Raw genomic sequence first — 12,048 nt, 5'->3', positions numbered from 1 at the left:
CGAAGGAGGCCACTTCTATTTAATTATAGTAAATCTTGGCATTTGCATATTTGACATCTGTCACTTTGACTATTCCCAGAGACCCCAAAGGTCCATGAGCTGCAATAATCTGTTATTTTGCAGAGGTGTGCTGTGAGTCTGGGATACAGGAACCAGTCATGTGTTTAGTGAGTGAGATTAACGTTCTGGCAGAACCCATATCTCCGTGAGGTTTTGCTATTGTCTGCAGAAGGCTCAAAGGCCATAATGCTCATGAGGTACTGTAGTAGTAGTCACAAAGGTGGGGGATTCTTCTAGATCATGAAGATGTCAACAGCATCCCTCTTAGATGTCAAGAGTTTACTGTAATGGGTGTTTAAAGTAATCATGCACCTACTCCCACTTCATCTCCTTTACTACATCATTAATAAAGGCTACTTTAAAAAGTTTTAGTGGTGTGATATAGCAAGGAGATTTCATTCCTCTTTTAATGACCTATCTCAACTGTACCACTTCTCCTATGTGTTTTGATTTGTCTGTATACGTGCATCCTCTCCAGTGGAGAATAAGATCCTTGAGAGCTGAAATGCCAGCTTGTCTTCTTTTTTTTTTTTAATCTCCAGTACCTTGTAACATACCTAGTATGTAGCAGATATTGAACGAATGTTTACTGAATGACTGAGCACATTCTATGAGCAGACACTATGTTAACAGTGCATTTTCTTCCCATTTGTATGTGGTACTTATCACACCCCAGCAGGATAGATACTATTCTTCCTATCATTCCAACAAAATATCTGGGACTCAGACAGGTGAAGTGACTTGTTCAGTTATAGCCCTGGTGAGTAATACATTCATATCTGTTTGTTAAAGTCTAAATTTCATGTTTTTCCATCCTATTATCTTTGAAGAAGTAAAGCATAAAACCAAATAAGTGAATCCAGACTCAGTATTATTGATAGAGCATAGGCCTAGCTTCAAACTGAATAGATTTAGAGGAGTAGGTGAGGGCAAAATTGATAACATGCTGCTAGATTTGGTAGGCAAATAAAGCTACGCAAAGAGGGAAGGATTAGAAAGTGGAATTGGAATTGTTCCAGGCATCACATAGCTTCTAAGTATCCTGAGAGTTTCAATTTCTGTTTCCAGATCAGTACTGCAATTAGCAGAGTCTCAGGTAAGAGCTGGGTCCTAGCTAAGTTGGTGTTGAGTCAAAGCTGCAACCAGAAATTTCAGTTGGAACTGGAAAGCAAGCATTCATGATACAATTCAGCAAGTCATTTGAAAAGCCACTTTCCTTCCTGCATGTCATGGTTTTGTCAAGAACTTTCGAGCCGTTCATCTCTAAGTTGGGACCAGCAGCATCAGGAGCTTGTTAGAAATGCAGAATTGCAAGCTCTACTCTAGACCTTTTGAAATATAATCTGCATTTTAGCAAGATCCCCGGGTCATTCATCAGTACATTAAAGCCTGAGAAACACCACTTTAAATATATGCCAAGATCCTTTCTGTTTCTAATATTCTATGAGTTTAGATTAGGAATTTTCATGGTAACCAAAAAAAACTAGCATGCTTATTAATTGAGATCACATAGAGATCCAAGTATCTGATCACCTCAATAGTGTCTTCTGAAGATTATTGCTAATTCATCGATAATACTATTAATGCCCTCATTTACTGAGCACATACCATCATAACAAAGAACATTGTATATAATATCTTGAATCATCATAACAGCATGCAAGAGAGACATCATTATCCCCAGTTTACTACTAATAAGATAACCTCATAAATTAATAAAATCCTCCAAACTGCATAGTTAAATCAGTAGTAAAGCCAAAATCCTAACCCAGAGTATTTAGAGTCCATGGTTTTTCTGCTACGTCACACTGCCTCCAGTTGTAAAATTATGATTTAAAGTATTAAGCGTAGGAATGTGATGTGAGGAGAGACTAGCAGATTTTGGACTCACTCTTCTCCAATGAAGAAGACCAAAAGGGTAGTCTAAGTCTACTGAAGACTAAAAAGTAATGCAAAGGAACAGATGGGAACATGGTCTTATTTATCAGATGCTAGAATATCTGGACCAGCATCTCAATCATGTGGCAGCTGACATACATTTAGAACCAATATGACCCAGACGTGATCATTTATAAAGCATATTTTATACAAAGATATTATTCAAGCTGAAAACACAAATTAGCATGTTCATAGATCCTAAGTGCACAACTGATTATTAATGGGACAAAGAAATTGGGAGCCAAGCCTCTGATCTCTCAAAAACTACTTTTCAGTGTCCTTGGTAGATAGGCACTGAATTGGAAAAACCACCTGTCTATCAAATTATGGCCAATGCTGTAGTCTTGATGTCATTTAATGCCTGAGAGTAACCTCTTACACATTGATATTGCCATAAACATGTATGAAATTTCATGGGGTCTGTCTTCCCAGCAAGGGCCTGTCCTTCATTTGTATGTGTAAACACTCTCCCCAGAGCACATATAAATGGATAGTATTCTCTAGAAGGCACAGGTTTTTACTTAGGCTAATAAATGACTATCCTTCCCAGAAAAATGACTAAACAGAGCTCTAATAAATCAATTTGTCAATGGCTATTTCACTTTAGGAGACAATATCCCATGTTCCATCTTTGGCTAGTGCAAGTTGACCCACATTGAGCGCCTATGTCTATGGTTCAGAAAATCTTAGAGCTGGGAGGAACTGCAGAAAGATCTGACCCTTCCTAGAGGCAAGGAAAGCCCTGTTATTCCCACTTTATAGATAAGATAGTTTAGCTCCAGAGCTAAGACTAAATCACTTGCCAAAGTCACATTATTAGGAAGAAACTGAGGAAAAACAAGGGCAGAGTTCCCTGGATGACTCAGCTCTGTTGTCAGCAGAACCCAACTCATTTTGAGCTCTGTCCCAAGGCTGGACCTGGGGAGAGGCATTTCTAAGGCACCTCTCCCTGGGTTCCATGGACGCCCTTTTTCATGAGTTCCTTCCTTTGCTCTCTGAAAGTTGTGTCTTCATTTCCCACTGACAGTGTTTTAGCAGGTTCTTGGAGGAGTGTGACATCCCCCTCCTTCCTATATTCCTTTTGTTCTTCACACCTTCTCCTGCTAACTGCTCTTTGCTTGTGGACATGAGCAGGAATTCAGAAATAAGGCTCCCCTTTATAATCCCCAGCCTTCTTAGCCACCCTGGAAAGTCTACCCTCTCATAAGCTGCGAAACCTGGGGAAAGTCATTCTGCTTTCTTCTTCAAAGCTATCCATTTGAGAAAAGGACAGAACACCCAGGACAAGAAGATTCAATGGGGAGCAGCCTTAGAGTTACAGAGGCAATAGAAATGCAATACCCACAGTGTGAGAAGGACTAAATGGGGCAGCAATCTGGGAACTATTTTAGGAGAATTCTGATCTATGAAAAGAGATGACCACACAGAACATGTATTTTCTTCCATAATTCTTAAGAGGCGTCCCCTTCAATGCTTAGCCAGATTTTGGAGCTTAGACTTGTGAATAAAAACAGGTGGCTGCTGCCCTGGGAGCTTTGCTTCTCTAAGATACATCCAGTACCCAAGCCATACTGACTCATCTCACCTAGACTGGGCAAGCCTTGTAAAATAGCCTATGGGCATTTAAGTAGGTTGCCAAGTTTCAATCAATTTTGCAATTTCCAAATTGAGGGAGAGATACCTAAAATCTGGTTATACAATACAACTGCAGTATGGCACTGGAAAAAAACAAGCCAATGCCACGTGTTTTCTTGAGGATGTCCTGACTGGGCTATCACCGTCTCAGAATGGAAAGGATTAGCTTCAAAGTTCATATAAGCCCTTGGCATGAGGGAGAGAAGGAAGGAGAGACCCAAGTAGTTTCTTAGCTCTTGCTTATTCACAAGAATTCTTCAAAATCTGATATTAAAAATTCTGTCACCCACACCTCCACCAGCTATCATGTTGCTTTGGCGGACAAAATCTGCATCCTTAGATTCTGCCACAGGATTTCTTGCCCAGAAGCAGTTTAAAGTGAGAAAACCGAAGGAGAGTTTAGAAGCAGAAACTGCCAGAAGTGTCTGCTGATCCTGCATACCTGTGATGGAACCAAAGTTTGACATTAACACAAATGCAAGGGAAATTTTAAAGAGTGGTGCAGAAGGATGGAAGGATATAGGAAGAGATGAAGGGGGTCAGAATATTGAAAGCTTACTTACACAGTTTCATCATTCTTGAACTCCAGCTCCCCATACGTGTCTTCAAAATCCTCACCACCACCCTTGGCTGTTCCTTCTACTGTCCTAAAGGGGACTATTACTGTGCCCCGGGCACCTGATGTCCTCAGGACCTTGACCTCCATGATACCAACACTCTCACTGACATGAATAGTGTCACATTCAAAAGTGAAGATGCCTGCATGGTCATCATCCAAGATAGTGACTGTGGCCACACAAGGAGACGCCAGGACAGCCCGAGGCAAGGGAAGACAATTGAGTAGTGTTGGAGGCATCCCCTCCTCTGGTAGCTCCTCCTCTATGCGGACACTGCTCAACCTCACAAAGAAGTGTTCATCCTCCTCAAAAATGTCATCGTCAATGATGCCCACAGAGAACTCCTTCTGGGTCTCTCCTGGCTTCAGAACCACAGTGCCCTCTGTGAACTCATAGTCAGCCCCTGCATTGGCAGAACCATCCTCTGTTTTGTAGTCCACATACATGGTCTTGGACATGTCCCCCCCTTTTCTCACCACTGTCAGGAGCACAGCCCCACAGTTCTCCAGGCACTGGTAAGAACATGGGTCAAAGAAGACCTTGGAGACAAAGTCCTCAGGTTCATCAGTGTGTACCTCACTCATGCTGGAGGACTTTTTGGCTTGTTCTGCTGCATGTTTCTTCAGGATATTGCCTGCGCCAGTCATCATACGGGTGGCCTGGATCCGGTAGAAGGCGCGGCTCTTCTGTTGATGGGAAAGAGCATAGTAATTGGCCATCTCTACGAGCTGATCTAAGTCCTTCTCTGGGTGTTTTTGCTTCAGATCTTTGAGAATCCGGATCATCTCCCTGCTGGACTCATCCACTTCCTTCCCTTCCAAGGGCACCAGGTTCCCATCTAAGAAGTGGGAATTCATCATTTTTCCATCCATCTCAATGCCCTTGGGGTGCTCACCCTCTGTCTCAATGATAATTCCTCGGTGTTTATCTGTGCGATACTTTTTGTGCATGTATTTATAGAAGAGCAGTCGCTTATCGGCCATCCAGGCCAGAAAGACACACACTGGAAAAAAGAAGAGAGTAAGGAGGCCTTCCCAAACCTGGACCACACCAGGAGAGAAGACTGCCAGGATCATATAGAGCCAGATGTAGGCAAAGATGCTCCAAGCAGCAGTGACAAAGAAGACTCGTAGGTGCTTGATCTTACGAGTCTCTCCATCAGGAATCACGTAGACACAGATGCCAATAATGATAAACATGTTGAAAGCTGCACTGCCTACGACGGTAGAAGGTCCCAGATCACCAGCAATGAACCCATGACCACACACCTCAATTAAAGTGAGAAGGATCTCAGGAGCAGAGGAACCCAGGGCCATAAGGGTCAGGTTGGAGACAGTTTCATTCCATACCCGAATTGTTGTTGTGCTGGTCTCTCCATTGGGCTTTTTGATAGTCACCTCTCTCTCTTGAGAAGTGATAACTTCAATAGATGCCATGAAGCGGTCAGCAATGATGGATACCCCAAGGAACATGTATATCAAGGCCACAAAATAGACAATGACCCTGGCAATCTTGTCTCCAAGGGAAGGGTTCTCCGGGTACCAGATTGGTAAGATGACACCCTCCTTGCAGTCTGATGACCCTGAACAGGACTCATTGTTCTGCCCTGTGCTGGGCACATCCCCTGAGCCACCAGCCTCTGCCCGAAGACCATTCAGGAAGAGCACAAAAGTAATCAGCCCAAAATGGAGGAAGGCAGAGGTGAGAGGCTGTAACCTTAACCACGCCATACACGAGACTTAGTTGCTGACTTCCACTGTAGCACCAACGGTCCTCCTGACAGTCCAGAGACCTAGAAAAGACCAGAGAGGCAGGAAAAAAACATGAGGAAAAGGGAGATGGTAAATGGCAGGTTCCCACCAATACAAACTGGTATTTCACCTCGTGTGACATATTGCACTAACATATGGGGTAGTCTCTCACTTGGAAAAATAAACATCAGTGGGAGGCACAAACAGCTGCTCTGTCCTCAGGACCATCTGGTTGAGACTCAGTTGAAGAATGGCTTAAAAGAGCCGGGGATATTGGTAATGGAAACATAAGTGATATCATCTAGTCCTGTCTCCCAACCTTACCGTTTTCCATGAGAGCTCTCAAGTGTCACCTTAAAACAGGCCAAGAATTCCCTGAATTTTTGTCACCACTTATACTATTTCAGCCTTCTTTACCTCATTTCCTCATACTCAAGATTCTTGCATAATAGGTTTGCAAGGGCACATATTGAATTAAACTTTATCATAAGCCCCCCAAAATAGAACACCTGGTCTGTGTACAATTGAATCCCCTTGGGAAAAACTCCTTCCCTAGTGTAAAATTTTTGCTGGCATGCTGTAATTCTGAGATTGATTCTGTAGTGAATCTGTAGTAAGTGCTACCAGCTGTGTAGCTGAACCAAGGCCCTATAAGCTATGTCCAATATCCAGTCCATGGCAGCCCTTAGCCCTCCAGCAAAACATGCTTATGAAACAGTTTCAGTTACAGGAAGACAAAGAGCAATCAGCCACTCAAATTCTGAACCCAGATACAAAAGGGTAAAGTGGTAGAAATCACTATTAAAAGAACATGCAAGTGACTCTCAAATAAGTTGTTTTTAACTGTAAACAAAATTCTGGGGTGAAACGCAGCCTCATCTGCTGGCCTCAAACCAATAAAAGGTAAGTATGAATTCAGAAGAGTGGAAAGAAACTCAACTGAAATTGCAGTCTCATCTTTCCACTCATTGCCTCATTCGGATAGAATGAGAATGCAAATAACCATGCAATAGCTAAAAAAAGAAAAAAAGAGAGAAAAAAAAGCAACTTGCCAATTTTTTTACCTCTGCTACAACCATGTGGGGGTACTTTTAGTAACAGAGGAATGCTGACTTGTACCTGTACAGCACATAAAAGGATTCAAAGTCCTCATTCTCCACACCTGCTCCTCTTTCTCCACTGCTTCCCGTCTCAAAAAATAGCACCTCTACCCGCCCAGTTACTCATGCTAGAAAACGAGTGTTAATCTGCAGCCTTCCTCTTCCACCTGTCCCTTATCCAATCCAGCACTAAATCCGATCAACTCTCCTTCCATCTCTACCAACATCATCACAGCCCAAGATGCCATTACTCCTCACCTGGTGAATCTATGCAATAACCACCAAAGTGAACTCACCCTCCAACTCTTGCTGTTCTCTATTCCATTTCTTCATACATTCAGTCATCTTTTTTAAAAAATCCAAACCTATGCTACCACTTCCCTGTTTGAAATCTTTCAGTAGTTTCCTCTTGCTCTTAATTTAAATATGACCTACAAAGCTTTGCATGAGCTACCTTTTTCCTCCTCTTCCCCTGTCATCTCCTGGCACGCTTCTTCTTAATACCTTTCCACAATAATGGACTTCATATCAGGTTATTTTCCACCTCGGTACCTTTGCACATGACATCATCCATGCATGTCTGAAATGACTATTTCTTCATTGTACCCTCACTCTTCAGGCTGCAGCGTAAATGTTGCTTTCTCAGAAAAACCTCCCCTCACCCCCTAAAATGGTCAACTCCTTCTGCTATGTCTTCTCATCACACTCTTTACTATTCCTTCATGACATTTACAGAACTTTGAACTCGTAGGATTAAATGATTAATGTCTAACTCATCCATTAAACTGCGAATGACAAAAAAAGCAAAGATTATGTTTATTCTGTTTATCATGGTATCCTAAGTAGTTAGTAGGTGTTCAGTAAATGCATGTTTTTGGAATAAATAAATGTAGCCACTAAGGAAACTTCCTCAGTGCTATGGAATGAATTGTATCATCTTAAAATCCATACGTTGAAGCCCTAAGCGCCACGTGACTGTATTGGGAGATGGGGCTTTTAGGAGATAATTAAGGTTTAATGAGGTCATAGGGTATGGTCCTAACCCAGCAGGATCGGTGGCCTTATAAGAAGAGAAAGAGAGAGATGTCTTTCTCTGCCACGTGAGGGCATAATGAGAAAGTGGCCATCTGCAAGCTAGGAAGAGTGCTCTTGCCAGAAACTGAATTGGCCAGCACCTTGATCTTGGGTATCGTAGCCTCCAGAACTGTGAGAAAATAAATTTCTATTGTTTAAGTCACCTGGTCTATGAGATCTTGTTATGGCAGCCTGAGCAGACTAAGACATTCTGACAACAGCCTTCTTTAAAGCCATTGTATGATCTGAATTATAGCTATTTGCTTTAGAAAAAGAATATGTAGCTCTTATAGATAAATCCTGACTTGATTTTAGAGGCTGTATAGGACCTCTTTAAATTCCTAAGGTTGTACTCAAAGACAAAGGACACAGCCTGCCTGGGCACATACTGTAATCTCGAAGGCCTTGTGCTCAAGGGCTCTGTGGTTAACTTGGTTTCAGGTCCTCCAGAATGACAGTCAAGCGCTGAGGCCTACATTTCCCATTAGTCCCAGCACTGGGGGTCATCACAAGCAAGTGTCTGTGGGCTCTGACCTCATTCAGGAGAGTAAAGATTATGAGGTTTACTATGGAAGAGGAGGGCAGTGTTCAGCATTTATATTCAAAGGTTGAAAAAGTTCTCCAAATCTGTAATGTACACAGAGACCCCATTCACAGGTTTGACACTCACCCACCCTAGAGAAATGCGGACAGAGAAGGATCTTCCCTCGACCTTTGAAAACCTGGCACTTTGTGGATTCTAATAAGCCCCATGCAGGAGGAAACAGCAGGTAGGCAAAGATAGAGCAGCTCTTTGATCAAGAGTAACAAGAGGTAGCAGCTGCCTGAGTTAGCCACGCCCAAAGAGGTGGGCTATCTACAGGTTAGAGAAGAGGGCTGGCCTTCTGGAGTCAAAAGACATGGAACATTGAGGCAGCTGAGTTATCCAGATTCATGGGGACAAGGACTCTTCTCTTACCCACCAGGAGAATTAAGGAGGATGATGGTCTTTATTCTCTTCAGTTTTACAGATAACTTGTGATGGTTTTTATGAGAAATATGCTATCATGTGGTCAGAATCAGAGGTCAGTTTAGAAAGACATTTCCCTGGAAAACAAATGAACTGAAGAAAAGGATGAAAGAAAACTAGGCAAGAGGAGGCTAGTAAATGCCTGCACCAAGTTTTTAGAATTTAATGTGGAAAATGACCTGTGAATTCCCAGTCGTTCTTTCCAGCCTTGACAGGAAATAATAGAGGGAGATTTTAAGGAAGAGGGGTACTCTGACGACCAAGCCAGTGGTCATTTTTTTTGTGTGTGTGGCATTGCCCTAGCCCCAGATACCAACTGAGAAAGATCCTAACCTCCTGGAAGTCTACTCCAGCCCCTTAGAGACCCAGATAGTTCCAGAAGGCTCTTAATCAGCCCTCAGGTATACTCAGAAATATGACTCAGCTTGAGACCCCCAGAACCACTCCCAAATAATCAAGATACTAGTAATAGTACTTTAAACTTTTAAGTGCTTATTGTGTGATAATGCTAAGTACTTCCTCAGTTAATCTTCATGACAATCCTATGAGATTAGTACTATTTTTATCCCTATTTTACATTTTAGGAGACTGAGTTAAGTCATTTACTCAAAATATAAAGTAAAGAAGTAGCAGAGCCAAAACTCACACACAGATGACATAAAATTTATGGTTTTAACCACTCCATTTTACGAAGATGTCCCACTTTATTACAGAACATCTGTGACCCTCAATCAGCTTCCAGTCCTCTGTGGATTTAGAAGCAATAAGACTGCCCCAAGTAGAGGAGACACCAGCCATTTGGTAGAGTTGCCTAGCCTCCAGACTTACTGGGGGTGTCCTGGTTGCCTGATGCAGTCTCCCACCCAAATATTCTCCTTCCATCAGTTCAGTTTGACAAAAATTAACAAAAGCCAATGATTTTCCAGGACTGGTACTAGATGTTGGTGAGCAAATGAAAAATAAGACACAGGGTTTGGACTTAAAGATATAGTCTAGCAAGGTGAATAGCTGCACAAACAGGCACTTTTACTACAAATGAAGATAAGGGCAGAATGCTGTGAGAACATGAGTTGGGCATTGAGCCAGCTTTGGAAGTCAGGGAGGCGTTCTTAAGGAGGTGATCTCTGAAATGAGTCTTCAAGCATGAGTGAACTTTAGTCAACTAAAGAAGAAGGAGGAGGAGGAGGAGGAGGAAGAGGAAGAGGAAGAGGAAGAAGAAGAAGAAGAAGAAGAAGAAGAAGAAGAAGAAGAAGAAGAAGAAGAAGAAGAAGAAGAAGAGGAGGAGGAGGAAGAAGAAGAAGAGGAGGAGGAGGAAGAGGAGGAGGAAGAAGAGGAGGAAGAGGAGGAGGAGGAGGAGGAGGAGGAAGAAAGTGGGAAGGGTGTCTGAGTCAAAGAGAACAACCTAAGCAAAGATATAAATACATGGAAAAGTCTGCTGTGTGCATAGAATTACAAGGAATTCAATGTGAGGCAGGAGGGTTAGAAGATGAGTGTCCAGAAGACTGGACATATAGGGCGAACTCAATTTATGGCATGTCTTATATGCCAAGCTGAGAAGATCGGATTGTATCCTAAGGGCAGTGAAAAGTCAATGACAGGATTTTAAACAGGAGAATGACATGGTCTGATTCATAGAAAAATCAATTTGGCTAAAGGGTTTAGGATGGTTGTAAGAGGGACAAGGAAGCAGGAAGATCAGTTAGAAATCCACTGAAAACAGAACAGATACAGACAAGGGTATATTCTGCATATGATGACCCTCTGTGCCCATATCACATTCCTCTTTCTCAGCTGATCTGATGCCCCAGCTCAGCCCACAGCCTCTCATCTCTTTTCTGGGTTATTTTCCTAATACCCCCAGGGCCATCTGCAAGGTGTCTGTGTCCTCAGCAGTGGCTCTTGACACCTTTTAATATCACTGGCAAATTTAATTAAAGTCACTGTTCCTCTGCTCTTCCAGATCATTAATAAAACAGTGCCACCAAGCCAGACTGAGCAAATTCTCCCTCCTGCTATGCCCTCCACTTTCTCCAATGGGAACACTGCTCCGGGCCTGTCACCAGCCTGGGTAGAGGCGTCCTGCTCTGCTTCTAAATCTGGGCCCCTGCACAGGCATCACAGCCAATTTACATTAAAATTTTAGGTGCAGCCAGACCGTACTGGATCCGATGTGTCACTCAAGTCCAAGAGCACTGCATCTTCTGTACTTCCTCTGCCTAGAGGGGATGACAGTCAATGCAGAGTCCTCTCTGTGGCAATGCTCCTCACTAGAAACACAGGAACTAAATTCCCTGCACTGAAAGAACAGGAAATATGTGACCTCGGCTGCTTAGGTAGTTTGATTGTCACAACTGGAACTAGGATCCAAGGAGGAAAACATAATGATGCTGTTTTTCGTGCATTATCTTTTTGAATCTTCATAGTGAAGGAAGTACTACTATCATCATGTCACTTTACAGATAAGGTAATATGAGCTCATAAAGATTAATTTGCCCAAGATCACAGTTAATAAGTAGAAAAATAAGCTTCTGAATTCCGGAAGCCTGACCCCAGAGCACATGGTGTTAACCACTGTACTTGGGATGTACCCTGGGTTTGGGGACCCCTTTGAGCAAAAGCCTGGGGAGGAAGGAGTGAGTCTTTCTGGATGTGGAGGCCTCATCACAAGTTTGGAGGTGCTACATACTCCACAGCAGCACAAAGCAGTGGTAGAGACCCAAATTTAAAAGCAGGGGGCAAGAACTTTCTTCCCAGCTGTGCCTCAGCGAGCTGCGAGATTTTGAAGGGTCAGTGAACCTCGCAGAGCATTAGCTTCCCTATCTAGAAAATTCATGCTGGGTTGGATGATCTCCATAGTTCCATTA

General features: G+C 42.7%; 1 protein-coding gene across 3 annotated transcripts in view; it reads right to left on the bottom strand.

Moving 5' to 3' along the window:
• SLC8A3 (solute carrier family 8 member A3) overlaps positions 1 to 12,048 on the bottom strand; it is a 123,919-nt gene that overhangs the window by 101,539 nt on the left and 10,332 nt on the right. For all 3 annotated transcript variants that reach the window (XM_011383592.2, XM_023526826.1, XM_023526824.1), the window contains exon 2: positions 4,197 to 6,042. In XM_011383592.2, coding sequence (XP_011381894.1) covers positions 4,197 to 5,980 — 1,784 coding nt within the window. In that variant the 5' untranslated portion in view covers positions 5,981 to 6,042. The remainder of the gene's footprint in view (positions 1 to 4,196; positions 6,043 to 12,048) is intronic.

The sequence above is a fragment of the Pteropus vampyrus genome, unplaced genomic scaffold (assembly GCF_000151845.1).
Source record: "Pteropus vampyrus isolate Shadow unplaced genomic scaffold, Pvam_2.0 Scaffold15, whole genome shotgun sequence".
In the NCBI taxonomy this organism is placed as follows: domain Eukaryota; kingdom Metazoa; phylum Chordata; class Mammalia; order Chiroptera; family Pteropodidae; genus Pteropus; species Pteropus vampyrus.
The sequence above is the reverse complement of the archived record's forward strand: the minus strand, read 5'-3'. Positions and strand labels throughout refer to the sequence as shown.